At 27.7% G+C, this 20981-nt stretch overlaps 4 protein-coding genes and 1 long non-coding RNA gene across 9 annotated transcripts; 3 read left to right on the top strand and 2 right to left on the bottom strand.

Moving 5' to 3' along the window:
- Window positions 1-1577: 1577 nt before the first annotated feature.
- LOC127061398 (free fatty acid receptor 4-like) lies at window positions 1578-7703 on the top strand. 4 transcript variants are annotated; one of them, XM_050988217.1, is made up of 6 exons: window positions 1578-2230; window positions 5145-5370; window positions 5508-5735; window positions 6450-6632; window positions 6726-6923; window positions 6991-7703. In XM_050988217.1, exons 2-6 carry the CDS (start codon window positions 5269-5271, stop codon window positions 7597-7599), a joined length of 1320 nt encoding a protein of 439 aa, XP_050844174.1. In that variant the 5' UTR covers window positions 1578-2230; window positions 5145-5268; the 3' UTR covers window positions 7600-7703. The 4 variants fall into 4 exon arrangements, with proteins under 4 accessions (XP_050844174.1, XP_050844172.1, XP_050844171.1 ...); XM_050988215.1 differs by having other exon boundaries at window positions 5140-5370; XM_050988214.1 differs by lacking the exon at window positions 1578-2230 and adding an exon at window positions 4188-4336.
- Window positions 2962-5658, bottom strand: LOC127061409 (uncharacterized). The gene is made up of 2 exons (XR_007780858.1): window positions 5528-5658; window positions 2962-5183 (listed from the first exon to the last, which is right to left on the bottom strand). It is a non-coding gene; the product is annotated as an uncharacterized LOC127061409 (long non-coding RNA).
- A 54-nt stretch (window positions 7704-7757) lies between the features above and the next one.
- On the bottom strand, window positions 7758-9336 carry LOC127061397 (uncharacterized). The gene has a single exon (XM_050988213.1). It carries the CDS (start codon window positions 9333-9335, stop codon window positions 7758-7760), a length of 1578 nt encoding a protein of 525 aa, XP_050844170.1. The 5' UTR covers window position 9336.
- On the top strand, window positions 9328-13171 carry LOC127061396 (X-ray repair cross-complementing protein 5-like). The gene is made up of 13 exons (XM_050988212.1): window positions 9328-10032; window positions 10173-10283; window positions 10359-10576; window positions 10673-10795; window positions 10873-10951; window positions 11064-11201; window positions 11334-11526; window positions 11608-11744; window positions 11879-12022; window positions 12117-12262; window positions 12360-12608; window positions 12698-12836; window positions 12924-13171. Exons 1-13 carry the CDS (start codon window positions 10018-10020, stop codon window positions 12936-12938), a joined length of 1707 nt encoding a protein of 568 aa, XP_050844169.1. The 5' UTR covers window positions 9328-10017; the 3' UTR covers window positions 12939-13171.
- A 229-nt stretch (window positions 13172-13400) lies between these two features.
- Window positions 13401-20922, top strand: LOC127061448 (protein bicaudal D). 2 transcript variants are annotated; one of them, XM_050988326.1, is made up of 8 exons: window positions 13401-13977; window positions 14415-14555; window positions 14744-15580; window positions 15655-15801; window positions 16042-16074; window positions 16745-17177; window positions 17269-17523; window positions 18243-20922. In XM_050988326.1, the coding sequence occupies exons 1-8, from the start codon at window positions 13768-13770 to the stop codon at window positions 18521-18523; spliced, it is 2337 nt and encodes a 778-aa protein (XP_050844283.1). In that variant the 5' UTR covers window positions 13401-13767; the 3' UTR covers window positions 18524-20922. The 2 variants fall into 2 exon arrangements, with proteins under 2 accessions (XP_050844283.1, XP_050844284.1); XM_050988327.1 differs by lacking the exon at window positions 16042-16074 and having other exon boundaries at window positions 13402-13977.
- The last annotated feature ends 59 nt before the right edge of the window (window positions 20923-20981 follow it).

The following is a 20981-nucleotide window of genomic DNA, read 5'->3' as shown; positions in this document are numbered from 1 at the left end:
TTTGTGACATTGTTTTAATGATATTATTTTAGTATTTATATTCATTTTATTTTATTTTATTTTATTTTATTTTTGTTTTTAAGAAATACACTTGTACTTATCTTATATATAAATCGAAATCATTTTGCGTAACATGCGAAATAGAGAGAAATATTTTTTTAAGTTTATAAATATTTTATTCGCGTTCTGAAAAATTTTCAGAAATATCAAAGATTAATTGAATCTACAATTTGTTACAAATTAGATAAATTAATATTGATTTATAAATGCTTTTATAAGTAAATTTTTAGGTGCGTTTTATCGATATAATATACGTGTGTGTTTTTCATCTAAAATTAACAACTATAACAACAATAACAATAGCAATAATTTCATTATGATTCTTAAATTTTATATTGTTTCAACTTATCATGCAACAACCATTTTTAATTCTGATTCTGTTTCTATAGTAATAAACTATTTTATATACTCTATACTAAGTTTATATTGTAAAAGAAAGTCAAGTCAGTATGTGCATATTAAAAAAAAATATCACATATAACTCTTTGAAGCATGACGATATACGTAGTATTACACAAAAGTTGTTTCACATATAATAATAAAAATTTATTTTTCTTGTTGAAATTTATAAATAGAATAACTCGGTCAGTCTTATTGGAGAAATTTTCTCCTCGAGTATTAAATAGGAGGGGGTATGTATAAGGTGCTATTTTAGCAGTAAATATACGTTATATTGCTGTTGATATATGAGTAGGACTGTATATAAACCTCTTAATAAACTTCAAAGAGTTACAATGCACATCTTACACGACCAGAAATATTATAACACACATTTGTAAAATGTTTTAGCAATTGCATTATTTTCCAATTGTTGATCAAGTAGTTAAAACATTGATACTGATGCATTTGCTAAAATATAAAAAGATAAATCGTACGTAGTGATATAAAAGTATGTTCACAGAGATGTTAAACCTATTAAGATTTTATATATTTTTACGAGATTACATCGTTTACATCTTTTACTTAGTTTTCTGTACTATCTATTGTATGTCCATTGTATATATTACATATGTGTGTGTGTGTGTATGTGTGTGCGTGTATTTGTTATTTTTAATACATTGTATGTAGCACTTTATGACAATGTAATGAGCTTTAGTTAAACATAGTTACGTCGAGGAAGTGTTATTACATACTATTTACATAAAAATAAGAAGCCGGGTTTTACTCTCTTTCTCTCTTATACCTTCTATACTTGCGTGTGTGTTATGCGTGCGTGAATGTGAGCGTGTGCGGTGTGTGTACACATATATACACATATGTACGTGCATAAATACACACACAAACTCATAATATGTGTATAAAGACAACAATGACAAACAATGCGATCTGTACAAATCAGTTTAAGTAAAAAGAGATTTGTGATCTTCCATAGTTAATACAATAATCATTAAAATATTGCAACATTCGACATGCGATGATAGGTAGTACTTATGCATGTTTTTGACAAATCTTATATTGTTTCGATTCAATAGAAATATGTTCTTAAAATTCAACATAAGCAAAAGAAAAAAATCTATTTGGTCTGTAATATAAAAATAAAACAATTACTTCTACCATCGATTTGGTTATTGTTAACGATGTGTATAAGTAACATTAAGCGAACATTGAAAATTCATAAACTCTTTCGTTTGGATTTATTGTATTTGAATTATCGCGGCATTTTTGTTAAAAAGGAAAAAAAATCCATCGATTATATACGCTATTGTCATTAAAAAGAGTCCAATGACATTTGTGACTTTGCTGTCTTCAAGGTACAGCGATGACTTGCGCGGCATATTTTATAAAGCTTTTCTTCGAAGCAGAAGCTCACCCTACAAACGATGGTGGCTCGAAGTTGGCCAGTCAGTGAAAAGCATTCGTTAGAGACACTCGTAACGTTCATTGCATCTATCGGTTGTTGTGTTTTTTAACAATTTTTATATTCTTATATCGATATTAATCAATTCATTAATTTTTTAAGATCAATTAAATAAAGTGAAAAGTTTAGTTTGATGAAGAACGACTGGTATTTGAATTTTTTAAATTGGCGGGAAATTTAAAGTCCTCGTAATATCGGTGTTATGTTGAACATCAGAAAAATATTAATATCTAGATAATGTAAAAGAAATTTATTTTATCTTACCAGAGGACAAAAATCGTTTAAACTACTACATTGACTTAAGATCTTCAGGTACGATCTATACGTTTTTATAATAATTTTAATGAGAAACGTTCGACTTTGAAGAGAATAACGAATAGAATAGAAAGACAAGATTTCTCAAGTTCAACGCGATATCTATTTTCGTTTGTTAAAGAAGGAACGATGATGAAATGTATGTACGTACATAAATCGTGAAAGCAACGTCAGAACGTTGAATTGCAATAAAATCGTTTATTAACCTCTAGATCGTGACACGTAACACTACAAGTGAACTATCATTGTTATGTTTATAGAAGGTCGTTAACTAATAATCTTTCTATCAAACTCAGAATACTATTTTTTTATTTTACTATTAAAAAATCAATGTTACATAATTCTTAATGTCCTTCAAAATAATTTTAAAAGAATCACAGAATAGTAACACTGTGTAATAACATACGAAGTTCTTAGTTTATTATTCCGAAGCAAAAAACGTCGACCATCGATCGATCAATTTTAAAAATTCACAAAAATTCAAGAATCATTTATTATATCTTTCTAAAAATTAGATAGATTTAATAAAGAATTCAAGTTATTAATATTTATATATATATATATTATTATAATATTTTATTGTAGTAATAGACGAATAGTTTAAATACTAAAACAAAAAAGAGATACAATCTTTTCTGGTTTTCAATATCTCTTCCTTGTATAATGGTTAATTTTTCGAAGTCTGTTTAGGCAAGAAAAAGAAAAATGACGGACGAACATATGACTCGTTTACCAAGTGAATGATTATTTAATGTGTCTGTATAAATGTATAAAGGAAGAATCTAAATGTAACGAATGCACATACACACGTAATGCTCCTCCACTTTTATCAATTATACAAGTCGATGCTTTTTCGATATATTCATGTTAAAAGATAAAACAGGACTCATGATCGATGTACGTTGATTACATGCTTCATAGAAACTTACGGATGAAGTAATTCGAAGGGGTAAATGATAATGAAAAGAAAATACTTTTTTTTTTTTAAAAGAATAATCTTTCCCGTTTCCCAAAAGTTCACTTTGGCGTGTAATTAATTAACAACCATAACCATGTACGACGCTAAGCTTAAACATTTTGACAAGATTTATATTACGCTAGTAAAGTAAAGTATATATTTGTAGTCTTAATGTGAGAACATATATGCAGAGATATAGAAAATCGTAATCACTTATCACACGACATTGATACGAGCAAATAACATAGGCGTAGGATGATAATTATCAATTCGTATTAGGTATAATAGCTTATCCTTCTTTCATTTAATTGACATTTGATTATCATTCGATAGAATAATTATATTTTCATCAGTATTTAATAAACAATTGTCTTTTGTTATCCGATAATATATTTAAATATATTGCATATTCTATTCATTTTAACAAATAAATAACAATTTTTTTCATTCTAACATTGCTATTGTAAATTGCAAGATGGCGCCTTTGATTCCCGCCATTCTAAATGAAATAACGCGGGAAATTTACTATTCAAATCGGATGTACTTGTCGAATGCATCGATGCCTCATTTCGTTTTGATAATGCAACCCTCATAATGAATTCTTAGCAACACAATTTATGTACATATATGTGTGTGTGTGTGTGTGTGTGTGTGTGTGTGTGTGTGTGTGTAAAGCCTTATAAATAAATATATATATTCTTTTTTTTTTGAAATTCAACCAAAGGACATGACTTCCTTATAAAATTAATTAAAAGCGGAGATATCAAAGTTTTAGAATCAATTATCTTACCGCATTTCTATCGTTCATACTTTAATTATATGCAGATTATGTGCTTAACAATATGAAAATCTTTTGCGCAACTATTTCATCTGAGACCGTATCTTTTTTTCTTTTTTGTTTGTAAAAAGTTTAAAAAAGTTTAAAACTTAATTACTTAATTAGAATATTTCTCTATGGATGTATATAGAACGTAAAATTGGTATATTTACCAAAGATCGAGCAAAGGATAGACGAAAATCTCAAATTTGATGATGTGGGCAAAGAAAAGCAAGAATTGGTGATGAGCGATGCATGCGGATTTCTTAACAGTGATAAATCTTCGAAGCAACGTTTACTGGTTTAAATGTCTAGTTAGTCGTTTGCGGTAAGATAAACAAGAATAGATATCTATATATATTTACGTGGGTGTGTGTAAAATACAGAGTTAATACCGAGAAGAAAACGACAATTTGTTGAAGAGAAATGAAGCTTCGATTCCGTTGAAAATCGTTTCTTTCGGATATTAAAAAAAGCTTTTACGAGATCCCTTTTGCAGATTTATTACCGAACGATTTTCTTCTTGTTTTTCCAAGCTTTTTGTTCTTGATCAAAAAGGGAGAAGATAGACTTTTATATCGAAAAACGAATTTCTTGTTATCTTAAATCAAAATAAAAAAAGATATATATAACGCGAAAATGAAAATTATGTTTACTAAGATACTATACCGATAAAATAAATGTTTGCAATACATAAACTCGTAAATAGAATACCAAGAAAATATGTCGTAGAGTCTAAGAAAAATAAAATCAAGCATACATAGATCTTGTCGCGTGTTAGTATCTAATAATAACTTAATAAGCTCAGAACGAAAGCATAGTAAATTGGAAGGACGTGGTTTCTTCAGATAAACCGTGACCATGACGGTAGACATCATGTCTCTTTTTTCTCTATTGTAGATATTTAGTTCGAAGGTCGAGCTTTCATCTCATGGATTTAAGAGTAATTACTTTTAAAAATACCTCGAAGGCCGATAAAAATGTCTTCTATCGAGAATCTTCTTCTTGCAAGCTTGCATATTGATAAGTTTCGGAAATGAATCTAGTCGATTAACTTGATAGATTGTTAATTAATGACAAATATATTTCTCTTTTTATTTTCTTTTTTCTTGTATTCTTTGTTTATCACAGTATAGATGGAAGAAATCGTTGAGCAACTATGAGGGTAGATTGTTCTGCAAAAAGAATGACATATGTAATAGGTGTCAAGAAGATTTGACAAGAGAGAAAAAGAGAGAGAAGGAGAAAAAGAAGACAAACATGAATTCGTCCTATCGATGGGGGAAAAACGAATATGGCAGCAAATATCATTTTTCTTATTATAGTCAGTTTGGTGAAAGGAACGAAGCAGTTGCTGTGGAGGTATGATATAAAAAAAAATATATATAAAAAATAAATATTGTTAAAAATTCATTTGACCCATATCGACTTAATAAATAAGAAAACTATAAAAAAAAAGAAGAAAAAAAAAGATAATTCTTTTCTTTTTCTTTCTTCAGGTGACAGTACTTCTCATTACGTTCATCGCAGCGATCATTGTCAATGTTGGGATGGCCGTTTGTGTGCTCAGGTACAAAGAGATTAGAACGCCCACGAACTTGTGTCTGGTGAACTTGGCTGCAGCGGATCTACTGTTTGCTCTTGGTATCCCAGTGGTTGCTTACACCAGATTGACGCAATCTTGGGAACTCGGTGACGCAGTTTGCGCATTATTACCATATTCCGAGGTAATTCTACTTTTTTTTTTTCCCTATCTGTTATTATCATCGCTCACAAATCTCTCATTGTGACTACAACGATAAGAATCCGTAAAGTCAATGCTCCTGTGAAAAGTAAAATGTGATTTCATTTATTTTTTAGGAGCATGTATTACATTTTTAGGAAGAATATATAAAAAAATCGTTATACTTTTTTTCAATCGTTTAGAAAATTACTCTTTCTTTCTCTTATGTAATAATTTAATTATCTAAATTTTAATCATTTTTTAGATTTAATTATAATTATCTAAATATAAAAATATCAGTTCTCTTGAACATATTTTTTATATATACAAATGTTCTATCTTTTTAACGATTAAAATACGATACGTTCGACGTTATAATAAGAATTAAAATAATAATAATAAATATAACGTGTCATTTTTTTATATAAGTTGAAATTAACAGAAACTATACGTAGAAGTATATTTTTAGTCGGCAGACGAGAGGTATATTGCTGTGACACGATACACCTCTCACCCTTACGGATCAAGGTCACACCTGTTCGGGAAGGGTGACTATAAATACTCATTCGTAGCCGCTAATGTGTGTATAACGAAAGCAATGTTGCTATTTTGAAAACTAATTTCGCTAGATGACATTTAACAACGCAAAACTAAGACTGACAATATTGATAATTAAATTCGATCTAATACCAATCTTTGTTTTCTTTTTTTATTTCAGTATGTATGTGGCTTCGTACTTTTATGGACGCTCACAGTTATATCAATAGACAGACACAAATGTTTAGCAGTTGCACCATATAGAAGCATCCTAACTAATCAGAGAGTGCTCTTTATTTGTTTAACAACATGGATCGTCGCTTTTTTTGTCTTTCTTCCTGTTGCAGTTTGGTTCAAGCCACGGGTAGATACTGTCTGATTGTTATCGTATTATTGTTCAATTATTATATTCGCATAAAAACTATATTAAAATTGTATTTTCGTTTAACTGTTACAGGCAGTCTCGGGTGGTGTTACAATATGTACTCTTGTCTTTCCTCAGAAATCAGTGGTGAAGATATCACTTATTTTTACCATAGTAACACTTACGTTTACTTGTCTGTTACCAATGAGTCTTTTGGTGTATCACTATCAACAGATATTTAAAAAAATTCTTAATACCCGAGATAGATGGGCTGTACCTTGTGTAGCTCAGGTGGGTATGTTAAGTCTTAACAGACTGTTAATTTTTAATTTAATTTGATGAATTTTAAATCTTGTAGGATTTGACCACTGGTAAAGGAAACAGAAGAGACTCGGAATTATCGGTGGTAGGGTCGTTAATACCATGGGTTGGAAGAAAATTATCTACATCATCAGTTGTAGAACGTACTGGTAGAACTGGTAGTATGTCGCAACACGAGGAAGTCCGTCTTCACAAGCATATACGCGTCATGCGGATTTTACTATTAAATGTAGTCGCCGTTTTAGTTATGTGGTTGCCGATAACGATCATCGCTTTGTTGCTTTTCATTGATGCTCAAAGACCACCTGAACAAACTGATTTTTTTATGAGATCGCATCATTTCATTTGGGCACTTATTACAGCTCAATTGAATACAGTGGTCAATCCTATTCTTTATGGTATATTCTCAGAAAACTTTAGACTCTGTGTTACCAAAATTCTACAACGTTATTCTAATAAAAATGATGAAAAAGAAGATCGTAGTGCTAATGGTTCGAAGAAAAGTGTTAAATCATTGGATATACTTCAAGACCGACTTGGTGGTCCCAGAATACACAATAGTTTTAGAAATTCAGTGAAACAACCAAAGAGTTCCAGTTGCAGTATTGGAAGTATAATAGAAATGCCCAGTTCTGAAAAAATTTAAATTATTTTATTATATTTATTAATAAGTTTATTTGTTTTCTTATGGATAAGTGATATTGTACTTTAATTATATAGACTATTTTATAAACTTTTTTAAAAAATTGTGATAGTGATAACATACACATTTTATGTTATGAAATTATTACTTACATTTTTTAATTAAAAGTCACATATTTCTTTTCTTATCTTCTTTTTGATTTCTGATAATTTCTTCATAGTTAAGTTTTCTGTCAACATTAAATTCCTTATAAGATTTATTTTAGCATTTATAAAATTTGTTTTATCTCTCTTGACCTGCTTTTCTTTTAGCTTCTTTTTTCTCTCTATAATTGGATCTGTTACAAAATCCTTTATAAGAAACCATGGTTGTTCTTCATTTATGATTGTTACTAAATCCATTCTGATTTGTAAAGAATTAAGTAATTTTTTTATTGCTATAGGTAAATCAATTGAAGTTTCATTATTTGCTATTTCTTTAATAGAGAAAGTTGTTTCATAATTGGATACCAAGGAGCAAACAATATAAACATTTTTTGGTAAATTTTCTTGAAAATCTATATTAAGAAATAATTGTTTTGCTATTCTATATACTGTCATTTTAGGGTACATTTGTATTTTCTTCTTGCAAGCATAAAGATTTATTCTATAAAGTTTATCTTCTTCAGTAAGAAGTATTTTATTCCACAATTCTAATTCTTTTGCTTTTTCATAAATTTGCTCAACAATTAAATCTGTATCTTTCAACATATCTCTATGAAGATCTATAAAATCATCTTTGGAAATTTCTTCATTTACATAATTTTCTATTACATTAATAGATAATTCATGAAGTTCTTTTGTTTTAGTTAGACCTACAAATTTATCTTCTTTATAATATTGTATACAGACAAAACTTGTTTCTTCTGTTTTTACTTTCTTATATATTTCAGTAGAAAGTGTCATTGTCATGTAATATAATTTGGATTCATCAGAATAAACAATCCATATTTTATCATTATGCTGGTGATTCAGTCCTGTGCAAAGAGTTTTAACATCTACTCCTAGATAAATTTTTTTATAACATAATACATTATTTTTTGAATGCACAACAATAATTGCATCTGTATTTGTTATAAGTATTAATCCATTAATCTTATTATCATTCTGTATAGGTACAATGTTCATTATTTTATTATCACAACTATAAATTAAATGAATTACTTCTTTTGTTAAAGTAAATAACTTTTTACCATTACCAATCAAACATAGATTATCTACCATATTAACTTCATCTAATAACATGTTTCTAAATTCATGTTCTAAATTTTCCATATTCAAAGGAAAAGTACATAATTCTTCTATCTGTTTTGACATGGGTGGCAGATGGAGTAACAATTTACTCAATTTCTTCTGTTTATTTTCCAAATATAAGCAATCATCCTTTGTCTTCAGTATCTCAAAAAATATAGAACCAATACTTATAGCGCTTTTGCTTAATACACTGAATCTTCCATCTCTTGAAAGTTTATATATACCATGTGGTAAACATGTAAAGAAAACTCTATTGGAAAAACATTGTATAACTTTTATGTGTCCTGGTGCAATAAAAACTGGCAGCAAAGATGTACATTTTTCTTGTATATATGGAAACATGATAAATTTGTCATTATTCCAACAAAAACACGTATTTTCACCATAAAAATTACAAAATACAAAATGTAGTGGGACAAATTCATCATCCTCTGTTAAAATATTCATATTATACAATTAATATTAATTCTTCATAAAATTAATTGAAAGATTGGTATAATTTACAATATGGAACTTTTGAACTTTTACTACTGAAGTACTTTGTTACTGTCAAAATAGATATGAAGAAATTATCGTTTTTGATTTTGTATTAGAAATAATTTTTTATTTAGAAAATATCGAAGAAAAAATTTTTTAATTAAATATAAATCTTATTAAAGATTTCGCTTGTACTACTATAGTCAAGTAAATGTAAGAATTTCGAATTTTAAATATACGAAGGTAATTTAGCTATTACAACGTAATCCAACTTCGAAATTATCGATATCTACATTATCGACGTGTATAGTAGTTTCTCAACCTAGCATTTTATGATACTCTAATACATTTACACTGTTATTGTTATATCATTGTACATATATTTGTTTAAAAATAATAACATTTATAAAATTTACTACTACGTAGCGCTTCGATCATTTCCCTTTAATAAATAAGAATGTCATTCATAGAGTTGAGTGATATTGACCGATCGTGGAATTTGTGTGTGTATATAATAATTAGCATATTGAATGAAAACTGACATTTTAAATATATTCAAAGAAATTAATATTTTAAATATCTAGTTATTTGAAAGATTTTTTCTAGATGAAAATTAATTTGAATTAAACTAAATTGATAGCACAGATCTAAAATGGCTAACAAAAAGGTTCATTTTTATAATTTATTATTAGTATATTTATTTGATTAAATATATCATGTCATGTTATGTCTTATAACTGATGTTATTATTATAATATTAAAAACATTATAACCAATATATAACACAAATACAAAATATTGTATTAGGAATCACTGATATTTGTAATTGATGTGGGCGTATCATCAAAGGATTCTTTATCCAATTCTTTTCTACTGGACCAAGCAAAAGTTATTATTCGGCGTTTAGTGGAAAGGAAGGTATATAAATTTAATAATTAGATGTTATTGCTATATTGTAATTTGTAATCTAAATAATAAAAATTATATCTACAGATATTTTATCGACCAAAAGATGAAATTGGCTTAATATTATCAGGTTCAACTACCTCATTTAATGAACTTAATTTCAAAAATATTCAAGAAGTTAATAGCATGCAAGTACCAAATTGGGACTTGATAAGGATTGTTTCAAATCTAAAACTTACAGATTGTATATCAAATTGGGTAAAAGCTCTTCAGGTTGCTATTGATTATGCTAAGCGTGAATGTATGTAAGTATGATTACAAGTGTCATGTATATGTGTATATATAAAGTAATATTATATTAAAAAGACAATATATATTTTTGCTTTTATTTCTTTTTGCAGAGATAACACTATCAAAACAATAGTTTTATTTTCTGATTTTAAAGAAGTATCTGACGTAACTCAATTTGACATAAGTAAAATAATATCAGCATTACAAAGCCAAGGAATTAAACTACTAGCTATGTATAGTATTAGCATTTATTTATTGTTATATATTTTTGTATTTAGCACATTATATATTATTTTCTGTATTTTTCCAGTGGCTTAGAACCATTACTTAACAAACCTCAAGACACCGTTACATCCAGTGAAAACTTCATTCTCGATATTTGCAAACAAGTATTATATTTTATAATGAGTATATATAAGAGAGTTATAACAGGGTTACTTATATTCCTTTTACTTTCGATTTTTTAATATTAGTGTTTCATGTATTATTTATATTATGTAGGTTGATGGGACATATAAAATAGTTGATCAAGCCCTTGATGATGTAAGCTTCATTAGAAAAAAACAGTCTAAACTTTTACCATGGACATGCTCATTAGAATTACTTGATGTAAAAATACCAATTAAATCATATGTTAAGGTAATTTATGTAATAGTAATAATTATAGATTAGAATATTTGTTATTAAGAATTTTTTATTTACATAATAAGTACTAAGATTATTAAAGTTTAATGGTAACTATTTACAACATCTCTGATAATTTCATTTTAGGTAACAAAGGAATCAAGATTTCCTTCATGGAAATTAATAACTAGTAAAACTTCACAAAGTAAAACAATAGAACCTAATAAACCTGTAAAAGTGGAACGTGTTAAAGAACATCAAGGTAGACATAGGGAGTTTCATAATTCAGAACATACAATATATGGTTACACATATGGTGGTGTTTTTATACCATTTTCAAGTAAATAATTTATTATATTTAATCTATACATTAAAAATTTTTATTATCTTTCATAATGAAAATATTTAATTTATATAACAGAGGAAGATGAAGAGGCTATGCTGTATAAAAGTGGACCAAAGAGTTATAAATTTTTGTACTTTACAAAGAAAAATCATGTTGGCATTCAATATTGGTGTAGCAGTACCAGTAACCGCATAATTTTACCTGCTGATGAGGTATTGTATATACATAATTTAAATGAGAACTATTGCAACCAAACTATAATATAAAAGATCAGCTAATTTTTATTCTAATGAATAAAATTATAAAAAAAGTTTTGTTTAATTATGTAAAAATTTCTATATTCTAGAGTGTAGCACCACAGTTTTATAGTTTAATGCAAGCTATGAATAATAAAGATGTTGTTGCTATTGTTAGAAAAGTATATCGTGAGAACTCAACTCCAAATATAGTAGCATTATTTCCACGTATTAATATACCAGATGAACCCTGGGTAAGATAAAATATTATTGTTTATTACACTTCGTAATTTTATTCTTTGTATTCTAATTTTTAAATTCTTATATTTCTATTTTACTTTATTCTAGTGTTTTGTAGAGATCGTACTACCATTTGCAGAAGATGTAAGAATAATAGAATTCAAACCTTTAATATCTTTTGTTAAAAACTTATCAAAAGAACAAAATGAAATTGTAGATAATTTATTAGATGCTTTTATGCTAATTGATACAAAGTAGGTTACATTTTTGGAAAACATGTAAATTTTGCTAATCGTTTTTTTATTTGTTTAGTTAAATTATTTTTATCTAATAGTTATAAATAATTAACAGTGATTCTTCCACGAAAAACAAAAGAAAAGAATTTATGCCTGGATGTATTCCAAATCCTATGAAACAAAATACATTTAATATGCTATCATATCGTGCATTAAATCCAGAAGAACCATTGCCATCTATTGATATTGAATTAACAAAATTGTTAGAATCTTATCAAGAAATAATAGAAAGATCGAAAGATCCTATTAAGAAGATCAAAGAATTGTTTGGTTTCTCTGATAATATTACAGATAATATACAAACGTAAGAATTATGCTAATGAATAAAAAGTAATAATTGAAATTTTTATTTATTTAAGTTGAAATATAACACATTTTATATTTTTTTTTTAGATCCAAAGATACTGTTGATATGCAATCCAAAGAACAACCATTGAATGTAGCCAAAAATAATAATCCTGCTATAGATAATGATACTTCTGAAGAAATGATTTTACCTTCAGATATATTAGATGTAGATATGGATTCATTGGTAAATAATATTTGAGAAACATAATTGTTATTCACTGCATGTGTGTATAATATGTGAATAATATTATTTCCTCTTCTGTTTAATTAGGTGACTAATATATAATTCACAGAAAAAACATGGAGAAAGAAATATTAATCTATCTATATATAAGTATTAATTTAACAATTTTAATTTAATACATTATTATAAATAATTATCGTATTATAAATTAATATAAAATATTTTTTATAATATTTGAATCATATAATTGTAAATCATATTTTTTTGTACAGCACTACTTGTGTTTTGAATATCAATAAATTCTTATGTATTTTATAAATCGTATATATAAAATATGTATATATTTACCTTTTTGTGATATAAAAATACTTAAGATTATTTATATATTTGTAATGTATAATTGTGTGAATGTATAACTATAACTGTGTAGTATACTATAAAATAGAGTTCCATACTTAGAATTCTACTTTACCGATTCATACTTTCACGTGCGCGTTTTCAATAATTAGGTGTTATATAAAACGCATGTAGGCGGCGTTATTGTATTTACGGTAGCAAGTATGGGGGATTTGTTATCTCTCTCATTCTCTTTCTGATTACGTAAATATTTTTTGTGCAACATAGTAGCGGAACGTTGGAACACGACGGAAGGAGAAACGTGGAACGTGTATTAGAACATGCATCCGGTTTATTCGATCTTCTCCGTTTCCCTATACTTTAATCTTGTCTATGTCAAAACTACTACTAGCCTCGGGTATATGAATGCACGGTGTGCGTACATGTAATAAAGATATTCAACAATAAATTCGCAAATAATGTTTGCGAATGTGTCATCTCTCATCGTAGCAGCCGGTATTTCGATTTATACACGGTAACAACGTATAGATATACAAGTTAAGAGGCAAAAAGATCCTCGTCAGGGTATACAGCAATGGCTACAGTTGAAGGCATTACAGTAGAGGATCTCAGGACGGAGATTGAAAGACTCTCAAGAGAATTAGACTTAGCTTCCACGGAGAAGATACAATCCGCTCAATATGGTCTTGCATTACTCGAAGAAAAATCGGCTCTACAACAAAAGTGCAATGATCTCGAGGCCCTCTATGAAAACACGAAGCATGAGTTAGAGATCGCACAAGAGGTTAATACACTTTTCTAATAGCACAACTGGTGTTGAGCTGATTTTATAGAAATACTAATACGTGTATTAATGTATCCATCATACGATTATGTTTAAAATGCTATCTATTTTAGTTGACATTTACTTAATTTATATTTACGAAATTATTTTTTACACACATTTTCTTATAGATAAAAGATATGGATTAAAACGATAAATGTCAATTTTAATAAATTTTCATCTATATACTGTGATATATGTTTTTCAATATATCACAATTTATAGCTTTCAATTATATAGCTTATATGCCAAATATATCTATTTCTTTTTTCATGTAATCTAAATGATATAGTTCTAGTTTTTTATATTTTTATATGTTTATCATTTATGAAAATTTTATATAAAATATTTAAAATGTTAAATATTTAAATATTTGAAATAATGAATTTCATATTTAGGCCTTAGCTAAAGTTCAAACAACTACTATATTGACTACAAAAAGTGGTATTGAACAAGAAGAGAGTCTTTTAAGTGAAAGTGCAGCAAGAGAAACATCTTTACAAATACAAATATTAGAACTGGAAAGTGAAACAAAGCAGGTATTTTAAATTAAAATAATTGTGATAACAACCTTCTTTTTGTAGATTTATTTTATGTTTGTTAAACTTAACTAACAAAGATATTTCATATATTTTTTACATAACATTATAACAATTCTATGTCTTTAATGTCCAAAGAAAAAATGCGATGTAACATAATTAAACTGTTTATTTAATTTTTTCTATAGTTACGTCATGAATTAGAACGAGTACAAGCTGAGCGTGATCATGCACTTCAGGAAAGAGAGGAAATAGGTAAAGATCATCTACAAGCAGAAACAGAAAGAAAAACATTAAGAACCGAATTACGTGAATGTAGATTTCGTGAAACTAGATTACTTCAAGATTATTCAGAATTAGAAGATGAAAATATCTCGCTACAAAAACAAGTATCTGGTCTGCGGTCCAGTCAGGTAGAATTTGAAGGTGCCAAACATGAAATTAGAAGATTAACAGAGGAAGTAGAACTTTTAAATAGTCAAGTAGAAGAATTAACTAATTTAAAAAGGATTGCTGAAAAACAAATGGAAGAGGCATTAGAATCCTTACAAGCTGAACGTGAAGCTAAATATGCACTTAAGAAAGAATTGGATCAACGAATTAATAGTGAATCCATTTATAATCTCAGTAATCTTGCTCTTTCTATTAGGGGAATTACTGAAGATCAAACAATATGTAGTGATGGTGAAGATGATCCGCCCGCATTACGTAGAATTGAAGCAGATTTGAAAACTCAAGAACCAGGAACTTCTGCAACAGATAAACAAGTAGACTTGTTCTCTGAAATTCATTTGAATGAATTGAAAAAATTAGAGAAACAATTAGAGCTTGCTGAATCTGAAAAAGTTCATTTAACTCAAAATTTAAGGGAATCTCAATATGCAGTTGAAAAAAGCCAAGGAGAGTTACAAACATTTATTGCACGAATTATGCAATTAACAGCACATGTGCAATCATTGCAACATCTTCATTCCAAATTACCTGGAAAGGAAAATGAAGAAGTTACAATGGAAAAATTGAATCAGGTATATTTGAATAAAATATATACAGTAAAAGTATTGAAATCATTTATATAATTGTATATAAATTAATATTTCAGGCTATTATGCAATACCATCAATGGAGTACAATGTCTGCCCGTGAAGTAGATCAACTGCAGAAAGATCTAACGGAATTAGAGAATGGTTTAACAGTATCTGATGCAACACAGCAATTAAGAACGGAATTAACAAATCTGAGAAATAAGGTATATATTCTCGTATATTATGTTGTTATATCGTTCTCTACTAAAATGTGTTGATATTTTCAATGAAACAAATTATATTCTTTATATGGTTGAAGGCAAATTGCTGATATATAATGGTTTAATGTTTTTTCTTTAAAACGAAAAGCTCTATTTTTATAAAGGCAAGAATATAAAGTATCACTCTGATGTCGCTATCATTGAAAAAAATGTTAACCTTGAATAGAAATTATGGCATTTCAGATCCCAGAATCAGAGAAGATGCTTCGAGAAAAGGTTGGAAAGTGTGCTCGTCTTGACGTATTTACCAATTATTTAATAACAACTTGTCTTTGGCTCCTCTAATTATCCATACATTTTGCTTTTCAGTGTTCTAACAGCCTATCGTGTATTGCTTCTTCAGATTTAATGAATCTTAACTGTATATGATACCAAAGTTATTGGCCAATTTTATACACTTTTATGATGTGTGGAATCATTTATGAAATTCGTATTTATATTGGAAATATTACTCTTTCATACGTGACTCCATGTATCAGAATTTGTGTATACACATATATAATTATTAAGCGTCCATAGAAAAAACGTACGGATCTTAATGGCTATGCACCGTGGCTTTGAAAAGAATGTGCTTAAAAATAAAATATCGAACGATTACAAATTATGTATTTTATATACGGCTAACGCGGCATGAGTCAGACTCATAAAGCCTGTTTGCACGATGCTCAAATACGGACTATATATCTTAACGTGCATTTTTCGGAATATATTATGTTCTAGGCTGCTGATTACATGATTGTTACAAATGTGATCCTAGAACTGACTTTCCAAATTGACTTGAATTCATCCTTTCTTTACATATTCAGCAAATTTGCAATGCATAATAATTATTAAGGGTTGTTAGACCTTAAATCATAATTACTGAAGTGTGTTTTTTTCCTTCCAGCTTTTAGATACTGAACAAAGAAGTATGCAACTCGAGTCTGATGTTTGTACCCTCTCCAAACTTGCTATAGAAGCTGGAGGTTTTCTTGATTCAGCACAAAATGATTTGCAAAATATTTCTGATGAATTGGTGCAGCTTTATCATCATGTGTGTGCAGTCAATGGAGAAATGCCTTCACGTGTTGTCCTTGACCATGAAAAAATTGTTCCTGAAAAAGAAGAAGAAGGAAATGGTAAAATCGAATGGTGTAGAACTTTGTTCAAAACAGATATTAAAATTAAGGATCTAGAAAGTCTTAGCAAAGCAAAAGAGATTGCTAAGCATATAGAAACGGCGATGGATCAAATAAAACATCTGAGAAGTGCAGTAGAACATACAATAGAATTATCTAAGGTGAAGGGAATACAATCGAACATTTGTAATGTTTGTGAAGGTAAGTTAGAATAATTATATGTATATACATAGATCAAAACTAGTATGTATTAATATTTTTGTATGTGGATTTAATTTATTTATTTTTATAGCATCTGTAAATGAAAATAAGGCAGAAGTGGCAGATTTGCAAGAACAAGTTATAAGATTAAAGGCAATGTTGTCTGCTAAACGCGAACAAATAGCAACTCTAAGGACAGTACTAAAGTCAAATAAAAACACGGCTGAAGTAGCATTAACAAATTTGAAGAGTAAATATGAAAATGAGAAAAGTATTGTTAATGAAACCATGTTGAAACTACGAAATGAACTTAGAATGTTAAAAGAAAATGCAGCTACATTTTCAAGTAAGTTTTTCTCAAATGAAAATTGTGTTAATTATATGAATTAGTTTGGCTGAATATTGTGATTAGTTTGATGTATTCAATATTAGACAAGATCTTTCATAAAAACGGGAATTATACAGTAGATAATTAATTATTATTTAATTATTTTATTTAAAAATTCAGTTTATTTTCTAAGCAAATTTAGTAATATAACATTTTCTTCATTTTTTTTTACTAACATGCACCTATTAATGCATTAATCATAAACATGTTGAATATTAGAATTAATGTATACATTTTTATTCATATTAAGTTGTGCAACAATAGACTTTGCAACTGCTTTACTTGCATGTCATTAGATTTGCAATTTTAGTAAATAAAAGGGTGAATTAATGTAATTTTAATTATGAAATTTACTATTTAAAAAAATATATGTTCTCTCCATTCATTTATTTTTTACATATATTAATCAAATTCCATTTTAAACACAAGGAATTTTGTTAACTTTTCATGAAAAAATAGTACATTCACAAACTTACTATATTTATTACTATGTTCTCTTGCTTTTTCTTTATATTAGTAATGTTATATAACAAAGTGAAATATACCTACTTATTTTTTGTTTGGTTGGACATTGTTACATGTTACATTTCTATTATTTTTTTTATATATTTCTTTCTTGCCTTTCTAATTTTCTACTCACCTATCTCGTGTTAAATCCTGCTAACAATAATTCTCAGGTTTACGTGCAATGTTCGCTGCACGATGTGAAGAATATGTTACTCAAGTGGATGAACTGCAACGTCAGCTGACTATAGCAGAGGATGATAGGAAGACCTTGAATCAACTTTTACGCCTCGCAGTGCAGCAAAAGCTTGGTCTCACAATGAAGCTTGAAGAATTAGAAGTTGATAGAGAATTGCGAAATACCAGAAGACACGCTACTGGTGCTAATGGACGAGGTAGAGCGCGATTATTACAACAAACAAACCGTCCACATTTAGGCAGAGATTTCTTCTAGAAAATGATGAAGATGTGGAGCAAGATATTTTGAGAAAATATGGAATTCTGAACACCTCTAAAGTTTTTACTATTTATTTAAAAGTTTCCTTAAATAGTAAAAACAAAAAACTTTTTGTAAAGTTTTTAGTGAAAAATTGACATCAAATTACTGTTCATTAATCTATTTATCAAAGTATATTCGTATATAAATTACTTATCTATATTATTTATTATTATATTCTTAAAAACATTCTTGTTCCATGTCATACAAGTATTTTTACACAGACGACCGTGGGCAGGAATGAATTATTAATGAAACTGGTGACGCCGTCCTCATTATGAGAATGAGTTTTAAATGCATTGAGACATGGAATGATAGACTTATTGACAATTTTTACGATGCTCTTTTTGTCTAAAATTTATCAGAGTTTTGCCTTATATTGTCTCTATTTTTAGTAACAAACTCTAACAAGGAATAGAAGGAACATCAATTGTAATAAGCTGAGAATTTTTAATCTTGCTGTGACTGGTCCACAAGATGCGTGGAGCCTTATAGATTTTCTGACCTATGCCCAAGATATTTTTCAGAGAAACTTATTTGTAAATATCAGATATCATGCTATATATTGATTTGATTCATTTTTAATAACAATAATATATATATATATCTATGTAAAATTATTTTTTTTTTAACTGAAATTTTATGTTCATAATGAGTTCTGTCACCCGTGGGTCGTCAAAGTCATAGTTTTTGCATCCTTTGTGGATTCATAAATCGTATCAATAAGAAAAGTGAATGTATAAATAACTTCATACTACACGTGATTGCATCAATTTCTACTTTATTGATAAACTTGCATTATGCAACATATAATATTTCAGACGCAAAGATGATAGCATTGCATATCATAGAAACAGTGTTAATAAACACGCCATACAGTAGCGTCCATAATCAAAGTAGAACACAAAATAATAGATATGTATATATGAAGAAAAATAAAACAGGAATAACACTGAGGGATAAGCAAAAGTAATATGAACGTAGGGAATCCATTTACACATTTACTTTGCCTAATCGTTATTGAATCTTTTTTTAATCTAACAATGAAATAATATAATTATTCTATTGTGTAATTTTTTTGCTTAGGTATTACTTGAATAATGAATTGCACATCATTTTAATTCAGTTTTTAAATCACAAATGTTAATGCGCCATCCACTTATATATATAGCAGTATTCTTATGCATGAACAATGTATATATGAATATATACATTGCTGAATAATATATATTCTACATATACTCTTCCTCTCTTTCTTTAGAAATTTTTATATTATATAGCTGCAGTTTTTTATGAGTAAATTCTTGTCAAATCATGTGTTACTTGTTAAACTTAGAAAAGTAACTATATTGTTTTTCGATCTATTATTGTCCTATAAAATGATAAAAGAGAGAGAGAGAGAAAAAGAAAAAAGATATGTATATGTATGCTGCGTGCGTATGTTAAGACTTGGAAAAAATAGGATTATTACAAATATTATTTATTACACTATTCTATTTTTGTTTTATTGTACAATTGTTTATTTGTACAAAAACAGGTCGTGTGTTCTAATGCCTCTACGATTTAGCAACAGTATTGGAAGTTTTAATGCAGAATGTTCAATTACAATTATAAATGTATAGAATATTTACAAACTTTATAAAAATAATAGCATTTACAATAAAATTTTTTTATTCTGTTTACGTAATCTAGATTACGTATGATTATCAATAAAATGATTAATATAAAAAATACATAATTATAATAAGAATGATAATCATTGAATATGTGTGGAGTACATTTTACTATTTTTTCATGTAATGGAACATTCTGTAAATATGTGTGGATGTACGAAACTATAATACAAGATTTTAAGTCAAATTTGTTATTATAGCTATTGCTATTAACTAATAATCGTCATTTTAATTATTATCACTGCAGCTACTACTATTATTATTATTACTACTACTATTTTATTATTGTTATTGTTATTACTACCACTATTGATATCGCTACTATCGATATAATTGCTACTATGTTTCCATTTATGTCATTGTGATTATTATCATCGTTTTAACGTTTTCAGTAACTGAGTAATATTATTTCAAGTATATATTTCTATTAAAATTGTATATTATTAATCAGGTACCATTACTTTATGGTCATATTCTTATCAATTTTAAATGCATATGTATAGACATATGGCAGTAATCTATTGTCCAGTCATTATTATATTTTTTGTATATGAATATGAATTATCGTATTCATATATTCGTCAGCAGTATGTTGACGTTATTTTTGTTATATTTTCTATTTTACTTTCTCGACATTTTACTATCTTTTATATTAACGAATAAAGTGTACAAATCAATCATTTATTTATTTATTGTTTTATTTTCCTTTTATTTCATTTTTTATATTCTATTAAATTATTATA

The sequence above is a fragment of the Vespula vulgaris genome, chromosome 2 (assembly GCF_905475345.1).
Source record: "Vespula vulgaris chromosome 2, iyVesVulg1.1, whole genome shotgun sequence".
Classification (NCBI taxonomy): domain Eukaryota; kingdom Metazoa; phylum Arthropoda; class Insecta; order Hymenoptera; family Vespidae; genus Vespula; species Vespula vulgaris.
This window is presented reverse-complemented; position numbering and strand designations above follow the sequence as displayed.